Genomic DNA, 18,533 nt, shown 5'->3' on the forward strand with positions numbered 1-18,533 from the left:
TCTTAAAGTGTCTAAACTCCTCGCAATTCCAACATTTAACTTTACCCATTTTATTCTTAAATTGGTTGTTCCCAATTTTGTTTTCTATCAATCCATTTGGCCGTGGAGTAAAAGATCCCAATTCACTCTGTGGGATCTCTTCACCTGTCTCAATACCTTTTAGTTTGTTAATAGATGTCAGTTTTACGACTACAGTGCCAAGTATGGCAATTGTGCCCATCCATTTTCTGCTAGTGACGATTGCAAAATTAGAGTACGAATTTGATTAGCAAAATTGATATAAACCGAGTTCAATTGCACATTCATCATGTTTTAAACTTGTTCAGACGTTGTTGCACGGTATTCCCTCTGACATTCTTAAGTTTTATTAGTGAATTTGATATCAACCGAGACGTGTCGCGTGTCCGACTAGGTGGCTCGCGGGACCCATGCAAAGCTTGTTGGCGAACAAGAGGTCATTCAATAGTTTAGGATTTACTGCAGCTTGTAAAAACTATTTAAATGTTATGTGTACCTATTTGATAAATGTTATGTATACCTATTTGATGGGGAAATGGATCCCGGGCTGTGCACAGCATAGGGCTGTCATTAGTTAAGTAATCTGCAATCTGCATATGTTGAGACTTAAGACTCTAGAGTTAATACTTCTGTAATTCTTACTGTAAACAAGCGAGACATTTCACAATTTTTGGGTCTTAATTTTTCCTTTGGTTCATAATTATTCATTTTCATTTAAATGTACCAGTTTAATTTCACATAATAAAACAGATGAAATCTGCATCTGAATTCAATGAAAAATACAACCAAAAACAAAAATAAGTACTCCCACAATATTCAATTAGAATATCAATTCACTTCATTCATCAGAACGTTGTAAACTTTAATTCGACACAGCAACAGAAATCCAGTAACCAAAGACCCAAGGAACAAATCACTTATAGCGGAACACCGTAACAGAACAAGTAACCAAACAGCAACGGAAATTACTAATAAAGAGTCGCAACCTAATACTTATTCCCTCCAGTTTCCATCAGATCCACCCCTGTATGAAGAACGCTCCCCACCGTAACCGCCACCGTCACGGCGGCCATAACCTCCACCGTTTCCTCCATAACCACCGCCGTTGCCTCCATATCCACCTCCGCCTTCACGACGTCCGTAGCCACCGCCGTTGCCGCTTCCATCACGGCGAGGTCCACGGAATCCTCCGCCTCCACCTCCGCCGCGAGACTGTGCCTCATTGACGGTAATACTACGCCCGTCCAGATCCTGACCGTTCATCGCGTCGATCGCATCCCTCATCGACTGCTCCTCGTTGAACGTCACGAATCCGAATCCCCTGGACCTTCCAGTCTCACGATCGTTGATGATCTGCATAAAACAATCGAATCCAGACGAATTACAATCAGATCTACCAAATTACACCACAGATCTGGAGAAACAAAGAACTGAAAAGCGATTATTCAATCTTCGACCCTTCGATGGAAAAGAGGAAGATAGAACGTACCGTTCCAGAAGCTAATTAGTAACAGAAACAGTAACAGTAGCAGAGAGTAACAGAGTAACGGAAACAGATCAGATGAGAGAGAAACGATGGATTGGGATCCGATCTCCTCGCAAACAGACCTTCGAATCGACGACTTGGCCGTACTGAGAGAAAGCTTGCTCGAGCGATTGCTCGGTAGTGGCCCAGGCCAAACCACCTACGAAACATCTGAATTCAACATCAGCGGAAGCCATTTCTAGAGAAACTGAAGAACTGAAACGATGATACGAGAAGGAAAATGAGCGAGCTGATGAAGAAGAGTGAGGGAGAGGACGATTTATATAGGCGGAGATTGCTAAGCTATTGGGGTTGGATGTGAACCATGATTAAGAAGCGTGCTATTATTGGAATAAATGAAAAAATAAATTACTCTATTAGTTCCCCCCTAAATATATTGCATATTGTTATTTTAAAATGTCGATTATTAAAAATTACTGCTATTGATTTAACTCATTTAAGTAACTAGGGTTGAAGGGTGGTTAGTGAGATATTTTCTTACGTGGGGCCCATGTCACGTGATGAGCATGGGTATATTGGAAAGAAACGGTAGATATTTAAGCCGTACCAATATAGTAATGGAATATTATCTTTTTATAGACTTTTATTAAAGGCGTTTGGGTGTATCCAGAAATATTTTAATATACCGCGTATTGTTTATTCATTTTCCTTTTTTGCCTTCGAATTTCTTATTTTGAAATGCTTTTGTTGACTTTGATTAATCATTTACGAATGCACCCTCTTCATAGATTACCAAATAATCTTGCCAATGAATCTTACGAATTTAATACAAAAATAATAAAATATAAAAAGTTAATGGAAAAAGCTGATAGACTATGCTAATTATAGAATAATAAATATGGATAAATTAGTGACTAAATGTGGATCCATTTACTTCAAAAATAAATGAGATAATTATATGTAGAGGAATGAAAGAAGACATATGAAATAATTATTCACAAATAAATAAAGTACTATTAGTTGCAGGTGGACAAATAAGAGATAGAAATGAAAAAAAAAAAAAAAATAGCGTCACATATTACTAAAAGATGGTAAAGAACTCAATTTTTCAAACTAACCAAAATAAAAGGTCTATAGATTTTGGATTGAGCCAATGCTTTTTATGACTAATATTTTGGATGAAATTTCGTATCTTTTTGTAGTAGTAAAGATATTCAACTGAATTTTGTAACTTTCTTATTCTAAATTATCGGTTATTCTTGCTATTCATTTGCCATAATTTTGTTCGGGGGTGTTTAGCAATCAATGTGTGTATCAATAGCAAACAGAAATGACAAAAAGCAACCAATCTTTTCAATTAAGTTTATAATTTCAATTTGCAAAATACCGTGTTCACAATTGTGACACTTTTATTTAGAATTTAACAGCAATGACTTCCCATTTATACTATCGTCCATTATCGAGATCTTATTGCCACTTCTGCATTTTGAGGTGATTAGCAATAACTAATTTTGAATTCCTTTTTTGTTCTCTATCATTATTTTCCAATTTTGATTTTCCTTTCTGATTTTTTAATTTGCCACACTTTTTGTGGATATAATTCTCAATAAGCGATAATATTTTCTTTTGCAATCTTACATGTGTTTATTCTCACAATCCATTATGCCAAATATTGATTGGAGGTAGGGGTGGGAATACGGGTATCCGTGGATACCCGACCTGAAAAAATCAGGTACCCAAACCCGCAAATCATTGAAATATCTATCCAAAACCCGCCCCGATATATTTTCGGGTACTCCAATACCCGCCCCGGGTATCCATACCCGACGTATCGGGTACCCAAATACCCGACTCTTTACAAGTGTTATTAACTGTTAAAAAAATTAAAATTTTATATATTAAAATAAATATAGAAATATTTAAATTGACTAATATCTTTAATGTTTCATTTATTTTAAAGTATACGATTATATTTTTAGGGATTGGTTATGCAATATGTAAGTAAAATAATAAAAGTTACGCATTTAATATAACTGTAGAAGCAACCAATAATATAATTCAAAAGTCAAAATAATTAAATAAAATATAAAAACCACATGAGTTGGTTGCGCAATAAGTAAAAGCATTAAACAACTAAGCAAAATATAGAAGCATTCATTGCTAAACGCCTAAACCTAATTTAAAAAATGCGTTTAAATAATAAACTGGATATTCGGGTAATACTCGATACCCATTCGGGTTATCCAATATCCGAATTATCTCAAATTTCAATATTCAATCTCATACCCAATCCCATAAAATTGGATATTGGGTATCCAAAACCCTGCGGGTATCGGGTCGGGTACGGGTAAATCCAATACCCGATATCCGTATTCCCACCCCTAATTGGAGGTAATTAGACAGTCATTATTTTGTACAGTTATATTATTTCTATAAATTTCTATGGTTCGAATTTTACTGTATAATCAATTACTCGGTACATTGTGTGAAGTCCGAAATGTATAACTTCAATTTCTCGTAGAGAGTAACTTTTTGAAGAAAATATTCAATAATGAAATCCAAAATAATAGTATAGAGACGTTTAATTTTTGAAAAGTGTTATGGATCTTTAAAAAATAGAAAAGGTACACAATTTATTTGAAAGGAAATTAGTCAAATTGTTGCCTTGTTGGCATAACAATAGAATTAGATGTATATCCATTTTATATAAGTCATTTAGTTAAGTTTTTTTTAAAAGTTGATATGAGATTGGAGATTATAAATTAAATAAAAAATGTAGAAGGTATAATAATGGAGATGACTTTCAAGATATTTACATCAAATAGTAATCTATCATGTAAGGTCTATAGTTGCTGAACCCATTCATGTTCTTGAAATATTTTTAAACAAATATTTTAATGATTGAATCTTTGATTATTTTTTTTTGTTGAAATAATATTTGAGGACTTGAAGCAAAATTGGAAAATAAAGAAATTCTTATCGATGATAGACTATGGGTTCGTTTGGTTGTACTGATAGCAAACTGGTTTTGTTGGGTTGTTCAAACCAATACTACATGATTCTTGTTTCAAAAAAGTAGATAGACTTCTTTTTGGTTGTACTGTTGTATTTCTCAGCTACCATATCTAGTTTTTGATTTGGCCAACACAAACTACCGATACAATATGGTAATATACAAAAATGTCCTCATAATTTTGACGTATTGGCCAAAAAGTCCTTGAAACCCTATGTCAAACATAAAACTAGCGGGAGAATGAAAAATCTCGCGCCTCGCCTAAACCTCTACAATCATCCATCTCACATTCGACGGAAGGGTCTCCATTACTCCGAATCAAAAAGCGACTTGGTTCTTGTGCATGCTCTACAACGGTTAGTTAAATCGTTGAATTCGTTCAATTCATTGAATTCATATTCATTACATCTGTTTTCTACCTCTCATTCTTTAATACAATTTAGGCAAATTAGATCCAATACCAATATTGAAATAGTTGCTATAAACATTACTGTTATTGCGTTTGTTTTTTGTGATTTTTCTTGTGTTCAATTGGGAATGTTTATTATGCAAGTGAAGGAAAATGAGTATGTGTAATTGATAATCTTTTTTTCATCAGTATCATTTTCAAACCCTTCGTTAATCTTGGACGGCATGTCATCCCAACCCGTAGGAGGAAGCGAGGAAGGTGGTAGCCCTATACCGGAGGGTAATGGTGCATTGAGCATTTCCTTGTTTATATTTCATATCAGACTATTCCATGTGAGTTATTGGTTTATTATCCTTGTATCCCCTTGTAGATAGCAACGATTTGGGCACGAAAAAAAAAGGTAAGGTTGACCGTTCGAGGCGTGTTTGGTCAGTTCGCGAGGAAGAGATCCTAATGGCAACGATGAAGGAGTTGGCTGCCAAAGGATGGAGGGCCGATAATGGCTTCCGTGCAGGTTATCTTACGCGGGCTAGGGAGGCCATCATGCTTGAATTTCCAAAGACGGACATCTTGCCTCACCCCCACATCTATTCAAAGTTAACAACTTGGAGGAAGAACTATGGTTCTCTGAGAAACATGCTTTAGCTGAGCGGTATTGGTTTCAGTGCTGATTACAAAATAGAATGTGATGATGTAAATTCATAGTGGTTTTTTACATCATTGAACTTCATCAAATATTGGTATAATATTCCACCTACTGATCAACACCTGCAATGCTCTTCATTGTTACATTCAGAGCTTGATTAATGTCACTGCATTTACTAATGTTAAGTTTGTCTTGGTGTATCGATTCGGGCAGAAAGATAGAAATGCAAAATACATGAGGAACAAATCTTGGCCTCAATATGAAGAGTGGAAAGAAGTGTTTGGAAAGGATCATGCTGATGGGGCACGGAAAGTAGACGTTGGGGAGGCAGTTGGAAGAATCTACGGAGATAAAGAGCCCTCCAATGACGCCTCCAACGACGAAGCTGATACATCCCACCCGATGACACTTGAAGAGCTATTCCCTGACGAACTATTCCCCGATGGAGTTCTCCCTGAGATGGTAGATGAGAGCCAACCTGTTATGGAGGGCAGTGCGCCTGGAGCTAGTGCAGCGGCTGGAGGAGGAGCAGGTCCAATGGCGGGTACGGGGGCTGTAGCAGGGGCTGCTTCCGGTTCTGGGTCTGGGGCAAGGGCCAAGAAGTCGAAGAAGGTTATGAAGAAAATGAAAATAGAGGATAAGATCGACGGCGTCCTTACTCTCATGGGACAGATACACACTGACACAAACGAGCGATTGAAAGATATTTCAGCCAGGATTGGCAACGAGTTCGATCTAAGTACCAAAAGGTCGGAGGTGTTTGATCAACTAAAAGGTATTCCTGGCCTAACTCTGAAACAACAGTTCTATATTTCAAAGAAGCTAGTGAAGGAGCCCGAGCTAATGGACCTCTTTCGGGGATTGTCCGAAGCTGCTCGTGCGGCCTTTGTGATTGATCTTTTGGAGATTGATGGGATGCTTTACACACAAGATGCATAGCACATATGTTTCTTGAGTGATGTTTTTTGTCGAAATGAAGTGCTGTGTCATGTCTTAAGACCTTATGTTATTCCTCATTCTAGTTGTAATGAGGACATCAATTGATGTGTCATGTTTTAAGACCTTATGTTATTCCTCATTCTAGTTACAATGAGGATATCAGTAGTGATATTTCTCAATGAGTTGTGGATGCATTTACACCCAATGATAGTAAATGTGTAGCCACAACTGTAATATTTTGTATGTATTTATCATATTTGCCGAACCATATGCGGTTTATGTATGATGGGAAGCACATTTTCATGTTGATATGGTCAGTGAGTTGCTTGCTCTGTGTTTGTAGGTATTTAATATTCAAGGGCATATTTCTAAACATAACACAAACTAAATAATATTAATTAATCCTACATCCCAAGCAAAACAGTACATACTTCCGAACAGCAAACATACATCAACGACACCAAAATACTACTTCGATGGCCCCTACCCATAACAATAGAAATAAAAGAGTTACAATAACTTCCTTGCAAAATAGAGCTAAAGCAATGATAACACAAAGACCATTGGCATGCCCCTACTGATAACGTAGCTTCTCTTGGAATGCAACATTATCCGTCGATCGACGGGCCTGTCTTACGGGCTTTCGGGCATGGACTCCATGATGCACACGATGACCCTTTAGGGGAAGAGAACATACCCATCTGCACTGGTTTAAAATGGGTAGGAGACCTGGTAGAGGAGACCACATCGAAGCATGGAAGACCACCATCAAAAAGCTTACGCCGCACATGACCAGATGCGGCCGGCATCGGTGAGGTTACTTCATCAGAATCGGGTGGTGAATCATATTGGTTCCCCCGTCTTGGTGCGTCGGGTACCACTGAATCACTGAGCACGATAACCTCAGTGGTGTCTGATAGGGTTATCACCTCATTAGGGAACTCTATATTGACGTCAGATAACCCAAATAATGAGGCAAGAAGAGGGATCTCCGGCTCGTCACGATAATAATATGCGCCGGCGGTAGAATCCAACTAACAAAAAAATATAACCGCCATTATTGTGTACATATAATACAAAGGCTAACAACATCTACTCAAAAATATAACTGGATATACCTTGAAAATATCCTTCCAAACGGAGTCGTCGGCAGTCACCACCTTGTCCTCCATATGCCCCACAACTACGGTCGTGGGGATCAATTTTTTAAATTTGGTGTACCGAGCCTTCAGCACTTTCACTCGAACCGATATTTCTTCGGACGATAGATCAGATCCAAAGGGAGAATTTATAACTCCCCGGACATTGCAGATCACTTCATTTGGCACGTTACCATCCTCCCAATCCCGACCATTCCTCAAATTGATCAACGTCGAGAGGAGAAGGGTATCCATTTCACGACACCATTTCCCTCGGTAGAAGAAGGTTGATTGCTGAGGAACTTGGAGGGACATTTTGCATAGAATATGAAGGACGTAGACAATATTTGTGCTTATAGTTCGACCACCTTATATACAAGAGCCACACTAATATCTCAAGTGTCATTAATGGAAGATGGTTGAGCACTTACAACGGGTAGATAAATGTCTAGTCTACATTGTGAGAGCAGCCGACCTCAAATCGTACTGTGTTATAGGATTATGGTGGGGAAGAGGTTTCCTGATCAGTACCATACATGCACTTGATATAAATCTAATTAGTCTTAATAAATTTCATATACATTTAACAATGATATATAAATACTCATGTTTACTCAAGCAAATACTTTTGTGTATATTAGGCTTACTAATGATAATGCATCACACGTGTAGTCTTAATAGCTATGCTTGATTGCATGTAGTCCAAACTAGCATACTCATCCAATATTTTGTATAAAACGTGGAAGATAATTAGATTACTACCATGACACATTTTATACCAATGATTACTAATAGAATATTAATTACGAATAGAATATTAATAGAATATTAATTACACAGTATCATTGTGTGAACTCAAACTAAACAGAGTTTGTTGATTTAACTGCTATGAATAATCTACAAAACCTCATCTGAACCCAAATATTATAAATACATAATTGTTATAAAGCAGTCGACTTTGTATCCCTGTTGCCTAATTTCCTTTTGTAAATTATTTTGGTTAAGTTTTAAAATTTTGTTATATAAAAGAGTTCATATATAAAATTTTATAAATGAGGAAAATATTTTCTAACGGTTATTCTAAATGATATTGTAAAATGGTGGAGCATAAAGGGTGATTTATAACTGGTATGATCTGCCTATACTCAAGGCAAAAAATTGAATATAAACCGCATATATTCAAAGCAGAAAATGCATATAAACCGCATAAAGTTGGAATAGATTTTATTTTTTATTGGTTGAGAATTTCCAAATATAAGAACATCCTCATCGGATTCCTCTTTTATGCTTTAAATTCTCAACTGTTTCCGGATTAGACTCAACACAAGGTTGCGTATAGGGAAGAATATGGGTGGATGCATTTATAAGTCATATATGACTCCTCTGTTCTGGTTCTTGATGCAGTGTGTAGGCAACATCAAATCCTTTCAATTGCACAGTTAAAGCTGATTCTTTTTAATCTTAAATACCACATTGAAGTTCACCACAACCCACACACTTCCAATTTAACAAACTAGCAAATTCTAGCATGGCTAATAATGGTGATTTGGATTACTTCAGGCTTCCAACCTTCTTCAAAACGTTCTCCGAGGACAATAGCATGGAAGAGTTAGTAAGTTTTTGCATATTTCATTTTATGCGATAACTGCTAGAACGATTGCCGAAGCCAACTTCTAACTTCTTTGTTTATCCCCAATTTTGGTGCAGCGGATTCCTCCTGAATTTGTGGCGAACCATGGAGCAGAACTCCCATTCGACTGTCGACTGGTGATGCCTAAGGGCCGGCAGTGGAGAGTGCGCCTACTTCGGATCGCAAGTGGGTGCCACTTCCACGCCGGATGGGCGGATTTTCGCATCGTTAACAACATTGTGCACAACGACTTTCTGACCTTCACAATGGTGGACGTGGGTGTGTTCCATGTGAAAAGGTACAAGCCGAATACCGGTTGCCCCCCTCTGAGTGATTTACAAAGTAAGTATGTCACCAATGCACTACTGTCTGTATTAACTTGTTTATCATGTAGTTTGAGTCTCACTGATCCTTATCTTCGCACCCCATTTTAACAAAATCAAGCGGTTGCTGAAGATGACTCTGATCATAGCGTCGAGCCCGATGGTGATACAGAGGATGACTACGAACCATCCGAATAGGAGATCGAAACATCGGACGACGATGACTATGCTTATGACCGAGGTGTGGTAGATGTCGACGGTTGTCCGACATTCGTTGTGATGCTGACGACGGCTAACATCCGAAGCACGCTGGAGATTCCATTTCCTTTTTGGCGCCGCTACATTCGTATGAATGCCCTTCAAGATCCTGTATATTTCAATGTGGATGGAGATTCTTGGTTAGTGAATATGGCTCATAGCCAAACCAAAATTTGGGTGAGCCGTGGATGGCGTCGTTTCAAACAACACTACAATTTGGTGGCGGGTACTCGCTGCCACTTTAAGCTTATCGACGCTAATGAAGTCCAGTTTTATGTATGGTTCGATCGCCCATAAGAGCCCAGCTGGCAGCCGTCTGCATGATGACATATCTAGTTTGAAATTATGCTTTGTTGTTATGTTCCTTGTAGTTTGTGTGTTATGTAGGGTCTCTGGATGCATTCACCAAATTTTCAATTGTATTTCTAACTTGTATCCTTCCTCGTTGAGTTATTGCAGCGAGGGTAGTAGATTATGTAGTTGGTTTAGGTGCTATGCCATATAAACGACCCATGGTCTATGTTAATTTGCCTTTCCCTATTTTAGCACTACATTATTCCTTTAAAATGTGTTGATTTAGTGAGGATAATATATAACTGCTACACTATTTGACGAGGGTTGTCGATTCATTCTAATTTTTGTGATCTATTAATTAATCCATCTCAATTTATAAGGTATGATTTCGTATGGAAGCCGGTTGAAAATGCAGGGATCACTTTAAATCCGATAAATTAATCGATTATGTTGTGTCAATCTTCTTTAATAAACCCAATAAACCTTATTAAAGAAAATATATTATAAAACACCTAATAATCAAATAAAAATGAGGTTCAAATAAAGCATTCAACACAACATACCAAAACCCGAATGTAGTGTAGAAGAAAGGAAATTACAAAATTGTCTTGGTGCACCAAGCAGGACTCATACAAATACATCCCGATCGCCCACGGTTACCTATTGTTTCTCTCGGCCCACATTTCTCTTGCAAGATCATCTCTTTTGTTGTTCCATGATGCTGAAGGTTCAACGCTACTAATATGATCACCATCCACATATTCGTTCTTATTTTCATCCGCATCTTCGGCTTCTTTATCCAATTTCGCCTCAACTGGATTAACCGCCAGTTGACTTCGTATGAAATTGTGTAACAAGAAACACGCGATAATAAGCCCAGACTGCACCTCGATCGGGTAGAAACTTGCAGATCTTAGAATACCCCAACGCATCTTCAGAACAGCAAAAGATCGTTCAATGACATTCCTGGCCTTTGTGTGTCTTAAATTGAACAGCTCTTCCGGTGTGTGGGGTGCTTGTCTACCTGGGCCCCATTCCTTCAGATGATAACGAACTCCTTTATATGGTGTCACAAAGCCTTCAGCATTTGCATATGCATTGTCACAAAGGTAGTAGCAACTTGAAAATGATAAAAACATTTGGACAATTTCATCATTTCTCATTCTTAAATAATAAATTAAAATAGTATGACAATGTAGAACAAAATAACCTTTAGGCACTTTGAGACCGAGTGGGCTACTTATTGCATCTCGTAAAATCCTTGAATCGCCTGCAGATCCTTCCCAACCAGATAGGACGTAAATGAACTGAAGCTGTGGATCACACACGGCTAGTGTGTTTGTTGTGATTTGACCCTTCCGATTTCGATAACGGGGGGCATCGGCAATAGGCACTCGTACATTAATATACGTTCCATCTAATGCTCCTAGACACCCCTGCATTGGTATAAAATGTTTTATTAAAAACTGTTGTATATTACATAGACAAACATTAGGCAGATTCAACCACCTTAAACCAATTCCATCGCCGATCCAAACATTGATCGTCTATAGGTTTGGGCTTCACCAAAAACAGACTGTGAAGCGTAAGCACACCACGAAGCACAGTATGTATGTATCTGGACACAGTTTGGGAGGACCGCATGAAATCATAACCAACTATACGAGATTTCTTATGGTGTGATAAAACACATAAGAACATGGCAACTTGTTCTTCTAAAGTCACGAATTTCTTGTCAATTAAACCAACACGGTCACGGAGAATACGACATAGACGGCCGAATGTGTTTCTGTCCATCCTTAAATTATCTATACATGAACGATCTTTGACCCGCACAAACCTATCCAGCTGCTTCACATGAGCTGGAATTGAATCGAGCATCCGCGTGGGGCCAAGTCTGTCCCATCGTTTGCGCTTTCGGGTTTCAGGGCTAATGAGCATTAGTATGAAAGATATAAGCAGCAAGTTTATTTGAAAATTGCTTATTATTTCCTCCAGCAAAATCAACAAGGCTGTCATATCATCACCCCGACGGTCCCCCTGTGATGAACGAAGACATACATTTGCATTCATTGAACTATAGATTTATCAATAATATATTGTTGATAATTTAATCACACATTTTGAATGAAATAAATTGATTCTTTGCAGGTTAAAAAAACCAAACTGGATAACCTTCTAAACTCAACAAAAAACAGCAACCACATCCACCAAACAACAAGGTAATCAATGATCTAGAAAGACAAGTATTGGTACATCCAAATTAGGAACGAGATCAAAACAACAGTTGCAGCATTCACTTGGATCTCAACACTAATATACATGTTTTTTTAATCCTAGTTACTTAGTAAATACCCAATTTAGATGAATCGCATCTTCACTTGTAGTCACAGGAATCCAGTTCAATTCTCCAAAATTTGCACACAATCACAACAATTTTCTAATCTGAATGATGCTGAATAATGCAAATATGTGTACCTGACTCGTAGGGCCGCCCTCTTCCCTTGCCATGAATAACCGTGTGAGGAACCGAGTTGTCCCAATTCAAACGGCACAGATTAGTGAACCTGCAGTAGAACGAAAATCAATTATTATGCAACGGGTCTAATGATAATGGGTCACACCCAAATTTCAAGGTGTGTTACCTATGGTCGTTGGCGTCGATGTCAGCCGTAGAATCGTCCGGGCCGATGGGTAATTGAGGGATGCCGATCTGAGATAAAGAGGATTCAAACCGAAGAAGAATGATGAATGCCAACCGAATGAACTGAGGAGGAAGGTTGGGGGTGTTATGGTAATTGCGGTAAGAAGTTCGTGTTCTGATACGGTGAGGTAGTGGGCTATCAGGGATGATGGCCTGGGTAGACATATATCCAATTGGCCGGTAGCTATCTTAAATGCTAGCGGGTCGGTGTTCATATCCCGGGTCGTCGAGGATGTGTATCGTACCAACCAAAAACTAGATAGGACCCAGATAAGAGGCAATATCTTGGACTATCTGACCAATCAAACACCTCCTATATAAATAAATGGTTATAGTATTTTTAAATGGTAAAATAGGTGTATTCGTTAAGATATGGGCTATAAAAGCCCAATCATTAAATGATCCAACTGCGTAAACAAGCCATTTGCCACCTTGTCACTTCTGGTTAAATGGGCCCAGTCGAGTGGATTTTGACATATCGAACGAATTGAGCATTTAACAAAGTATTGTAGGTATAAATTAATATAAGTAATTTGTAGAATGAAAATTTGTTATTTGTCTGTAATTTTTCAATTTAAAAAAAAATTAATTTTGAATATCAACTTTTAAATTTGCGTGTTAATCATTAAATTTGGGATTTGGTATGATTTTACATTCAACATATATTAGTGATCGCGCATTAAAAAGATGTTGCATTAGTACTTATCAAAACTACATTGTTTTGGCTGAAATTGCAATAAATCTAAATGTTTTGCCGTGTTAAATTGAGAGGACAGAGAGAAAGAGAGGTGATTATTTGCAACGAGTAAGGGTAGAAGAAAAGTGAAGCATAATTGAATTCTTCGATGGCTACATCTTCATCGTTCAATTCATTCCACTAATATTAACCGGAACCTTTTTCGATCGCAAGAAAGCGTATTCCAAGTTAGGCAGCCAAATTACGAAAATTGGCCCGGCTCATGAATACGCTAGCCCTCTGCTCAACAAGTCAAGCCATAGGCATTGTTTTGTGGGCATGTCATGTGATTCCTCTATATGTTTTAAAATCCAGCCCGGCCCATGCCACACCTAACTGCCTATTTTAGATAATACTAACAAAGAAAAATTAATCTTGGACAGCAATGCATATGCATGAATAAGTCTTTTAAAGTATTTTCTTTGACAACAATGCATATACATGAACTCAAATGATTATTTATTATGTACATTTGTCCTATTTAATTGACATAGTTATAGTTTTAAACGTCCGATTACATTCAATTTTAACTCTCTTATACATAAAATTGGACCCAATAAGACAACCAAGAATTACAAAGCAAAATCCAAATATTACTATTTGGGCCTGCAGCCGGCCCTAAACGTTTTATTTAGATTCTCGGAAAAAGGAATAACACAAATGCTTAGACAAAATGTTGCCATGTCTGTAAAAGTGATAAGAATATGCATTAAAAAGGAATGTTAAAAATCATAAGTATTTCTTTGATGTGTAGGATTAACACTAAAAAGTAGAATTAATTAGTTTCCCTTTTTATTTGAATGAATAGGATATTATGATATCCGAATTAAATGCCTTGTTTAGGTAAGAGGCGCGAATTTGTTGAGTGTACTTAGGGATGTCAATGTAGCCCGCAACCCGTGGGCTGGCCCGAATAGCCCGCTAAATTTGTAGGGTTAGGGTCGGAAATTTTTAGCCCGATAAAAATAAAACCCGATAAGCCCGCACCCGATTAACCTGCAACCCGTTAGGGCCAGACCCGAAAACCCGATGGGCTGGCCCGATAACCCGGTAAAATTTATATTTTTCATTTTTTTACTCCTAATTCGACACTTCGTTGACTAATTTTATGACATAGATAACTAAAAAAAGATAACTTTCAATTTTATGGTAAATATATAAATTATATATTGAATTTTTATTAATATAATAATTGTTATATAAATTAATCTCACTAAAAGAATATTACAATTTTTAACATGTATTAAAATTTCACGAAATATCACAAATATTAGTATTTTATGATTGAGTTTAAGCATATATATTAAATTTATCATAATTAAATATTTTATATTTTATAAATATAACTAATTTTCATCATAATTTATTGGATTGTTCAAGCCTTAGCCTTATCGGTAGCAACCCGATTAACCCGCCGGGCTAGCCCGAAACCCGAGCTTTTAGGGTTAGGGCCGAACTTTTATAACCCGAAAGAAATCACAACCCGGCAAGCCTGCACCCGATTGACCCGCAACCCGAGTAGGGTTGGCCCGAAACTCGATGGGCCAGCCCGATTGACATCCCTAAGTGTACTACTTTATTTTTTCCTATTTTGGTCATTGTTATTAATTTTATTAAGTGCAATTTGTAGCCATCTTCGTGAAAAATTGTTTATATTAGACATTTGGGAATTTGGATATATCTAATGGACGCATTTTGAAAATTTATAATAATATACCAAAAATATTACTACATATTATAAATGGACGACTGTCTTGGCGAAAAGTGGTAAAATGAGAAAACTAATGTAGAATAAGTAAAAATATACCACAAAATAGATAAGCCTGTGTACAATATATGTGGTGATATTTTTTCATGAGATATATGCAATATTAATGGTCCAAAGACCTATTTTGTAGTTCACTCTTTAAAGTTTAAACGGAGTATATTTTTTTTTATCTAATTATATAGTTTTGTTTTTAGCAAAAACAATAAGGACAATAGTTTCTTTTATGTGTAATAGCACTTACTCTTTCTCTGATAACAGTCACCTATGCAATAGGAGTATTAATTATCTCAAGTTTACTAAGTGCTGCATTTATGAAATGGATCAAAAAGCCATGATATGAGTTTGGATAACATTAGAGTAGGTGTTAGTCTAATTTGGGTCCAATTCGGGTTGGGTTCAGGCTAACCCACCTGTGCATGGTGGACGCACCGCGCGCTCACTTCAATTTAATTGTTGTATTATGTCAATCAATTTTTGTATAAATGTATATAATAAATGTAATAAGAAAATAGTAGTGTACAAGATGTTGAATGTTTGAATTTTGGTACAAAAATATCGGATATTGTTTCATAATTATTCAATTTTAATCTGATTAAGTCAATATGCATCTACAAAATATCAACTTTGATATAATTTTAAGTTTTAGATAAATCCATCACGTCATGATTTTGAAAAGGAGTTCATGATTATTCAGCAATATAATCACCAGCAGGTGTCACGCCCTTATTATTTTAATTTTGTATCTGTTGACTTGATATCTTTTTATCAATTGTAGCTTAGTGAATTCGTGCTACTGCACTTTTGATATTGAATTATTTATTTTGAAGAATTGCAATAAGTTGATATTTTGTTGATTCTTCATTTTTCATTTCAGAATTTGTCAACCACTGCAGCTGACTGATTAATTAGATATATATGATACTAATATTAGCTTAATTTCAGGAACTTTTTGTCGACAAACACTATTTGAATGTGAAGTATAACTCCACATAATTAATAAATGTTATTTTCAATCATTGTTGTATTTTGTGGGACTGGAGTCTTCTTCAACACACTGTTTAGTCTAGTGTTGTCCTTATTTTAGACAATTTTAGGATGGTGATTTTGATTTTTGAGTATTAATTACTTACAGTTTTTTTTATCTAATTTTAGTATTAATTTCAGAATTAATTTAATAATTTAAAGTCGACCTCAAATTGCTATTGATGTGGTTGAAGAGGTCAGACATTCTGGTGAGAATAATAAATAGCAATTTGGAATTTTTGTGCATATGTCAATCAACTTTAACCAACAAAAAAAAGATTGGTCAAAGTGTTTTAGGCCAATAATATTTGCCCTCTTATTAAGGTCTCCAATGGTGCAATAAAAGCAGCAATTATATAGTGCAGGTTTTGACCATGAGTATTCCAAGACATAAAATATTCAAAATTTGAGTGCTTTGAAAATGTAATGAAATTTAGCTTTTTACTTTTTTCTGTATGGAAGAACACATTTTTTTCTTTAAAGAAAGCACTATTTATCAAAAAACAGGACAAAAAAAATGTGCTGTAAATAGTGTGAAATATCTTGAATATAACGTTCTCAGAGTGTGTGGGTCAAGCCACAAAACTTGGTCGGGCCACCAAAAAACTTGTTCACACTATAGTGGACAAGCCCAAGCCACCAAATATTAAATTTTTTAATTTTTTAAGGTATTTTGAGATAAATTAAAAAAAGTGGAGATTGGAATGGGATAAAAAAAAATAGGAAAAATGGGTAGATTTATAGAATTAAGAAAAAAAATCGAAAAAGATGGGAGCCGCGGCTCTCGGCTGCTGCAATAGGGGAGCGACCGGCATGGCTCTCTCCTGCCCCCCCCACCCCCCCAAGCCGCGGCTCCCCTATAATGGACGCTCTTAGATGCAAAACATACATTGGCTTGATCGCTTGAGCCATATTGAGGAGCCAAAAGTACAAGTCAAAATCCAATAGAAGTAAAACATCAACAATATAAAAATATCTGCAAACAAAAAAAAAACATAAAAACCAATCTAACAAAGATAGTAAGGAAACGATGGCTCGCCGTTTTTGTTGGTGATCTCGTCTTTTGGCTTGCTTGTTTGTAGCTCGCCGTTTTGTAGCTTGAGCATTTGTTTTTCATTAAAAAAGGAAATGAAAATGATGGCTTAAACAACCAAGACTCATCGCATCTAGCTGAGAGACTCAAAGCAAAATAGCAAAGCAACTAAAACAAGTAGCAAACCTGGGAAAGATATATAGACCTATCGAACTTAAGAAAACATAATTCACGTACGGTTCCTACTATAGACGGAAATAGTAAGTTGGTATTAGGAGCTTAGGAGCTTAAGCCCCTGCTAATATTTTTTTCTTATATTTTTTATTTTTAATGTCACATAAATTATCTAAAGAAATATTTTTAGTCCTAATCAAATTGATATCTAAAAAATTATAAAAATATATAGTTGAGTTACTATCAATTTTTTTTTTTTTTCGCGTCCATCATAATCTTTGGTGTCTGTTCATCTTCTAACATTGTTCCATTGGTCATCATTTGTTCGAGTGAGAAGGAAAAAGTTCGGGCTCAAGTACCTCTAAATTCTAATGCACGTGTATAGCCTCCCAAATAGGGACTCAAGCCCTAGTAGTACTTGTAGTAGTAGCAGCTCTATTCCAAACAATCTACCTAGATAGAAAATTCAATAATTAATATTGACAAAGAAATAATATTCTTAGAATGTCGCCTTAAATCATAATAATTTATACTCCTATATTTTATCAGTAAATAATATTGACGATGCAAATAGCTCGGGACGAATTGACTTGGAGCGAAAAATAATTATAAATAAGATTTAAAAGACTTGTGAAACTAGCAAAATTGACTTTCTAACCAAAAATTTAATGTTGAACTCGTCAATATTAATAGCTAAACCCATCGTGTATTTATTTGTGTGTATCTCTAACTAAAAATATAAAGTTTAATTTGATTACCGACACGATGGAACAAGAAATTAGGTTTTGAGTTGAGCCACCCCTAATTTTTGACTATTCTATTAATTTTATTTCCCATTTAATTATTAGTTCACACCCCACTATATATCTACTTGAAATTCAAATTCGCTTATAGTACGTACTGTTAATTAATTCAACTAGGTGGCTGTTGAATTGATCAA

At 36.3% G+C, this 18,533-nt stretch overlaps 3 protein-coding genes across 3 annotated transcripts; 1 reads left to right on the top strand and 2 right to left on the bottom strand.

Moving 5' to 3' along the window:
• Positions 1-833: 833 nt before the first annotated feature.
• Positions 834-1,804, bottom strand: LOC125188988 (glycine-rich RNA-binding protein 7-like). The gene is made up of 2 exons (XM_048086137.2): positions 1,627-1,804; positions 834-1,371 (listed from the first exon to the last, which is right to left on the bottom strand). The coding sequence occupies exons 1-2, from the start codon at positions 1,738-1,740 to the stop codon at positions 1,012-1,014; spliced, it is 474 nt and encodes a 157-aa protein (XP_047942094.2). The 5' UTR covers positions 1,741-1,804; the 3' UTR covers positions 834-1,011.
• A 4,002-nt stretch (positions 1,805-5,806) lies between these two features.
• Positions 5,807-6,511, top strand: LOC148926833 (uncharacterized). The gene is made up of 2 exons (XM_089059263.1): positions 5,807-6,044; positions 6,135-6,511. The coding sequence occupies exons 1-2, from the start codon at positions 5,807-5,809 to the stop codon at positions 6,509-6,511; spliced, it is 615 nt and encodes a 204-aa protein (XP_088915389.1).
• A 365-nt stretch (positions 6,512-6,876) lies between these two features.
• LOC125191266 (uncharacterized) lies at positions 6,877-8,191 on the bottom strand. Its single transcript, XM_048088781.2, has 2 exons — positions 7,630-8,191; positions 6,877-7,545 (listed from the first exon to the last, which is right to left on the bottom strand). Exons 1-2 carry the CDS (start codon positions 7,963-7,965, stop codon positions 7,120-7,122), a joined length of 762 nt encoding a protein of 253 aa, XP_047944738.2. The 5' UTR covers positions 7,966-8,191; the 3' UTR covers positions 6,877-7,119.
• Between the last annotated feature and the right edge of the window lie 10,342 nt (positions 8,192-18,533).

The sequence above is a fragment of the Salvia hispanica genome, chromosome 5, assembly GCF_029641045.1.
Source record: "Salvia hispanica isolate PSC_SH4W2 chromosome 5, Shi_PSC_v1, whole genome shotgun sequence".
Classification (NCBI taxonomy): domain Eukaryota; kingdom Viridiplantae; phylum Streptophyta; class Magnoliopsida; order Lamiales; family Lamiaceae; genus Salvia; species Salvia hispanica.

Excerpts from the sequence above, each read along its gene's own strand:
- LOC125188988 (XM_048086137.2), bottom strand. The coding sequence starts at position 1,740 with ATGGCTTCCGCTGATGTTGAATTCAGATGTTTCGTAGGTGGTTTGGCC. Across the intron at positions 1,372-1,626 it reads GCCAAGTCGTCGATTCGAAG|ATCATCAACGATCGTGAGAC; the intron begins GTCTGTTTGCGA and ends TGTTTTATGCAG.
- LOC148926833 (XM_089059263.1), top strand. The coding sequence starts at position 5,807 with ATGAGGAACAAATCTTGGCCTCAATATGAAGAGTGGAAAGAAGTGTTT. Across the intron at positions 6,045-6,134 it reads CCCTGAGATGGTAGATGAGA|GGGCTGCTTCCGGTTCTGGG; the intron begins GCCAACCTGTTA and ends GGGCTGTAGCAG.
- LOC125191266 (XM_048088781.2), bottom strand. The coding sequence starts at position 7,965 with ATGTCCCTCCAAGTTCCTCAGCAATCAACCTTCTTCTACCGAGGGAAA. Across the intron at positions 7,546-7,629 it reads TTTGGAAGGATATTTTCAAG|TTGGATTCTACCGCCGGCGC; the intron begins GTATATCCAGTT and ends TTTTTTTGTTAG.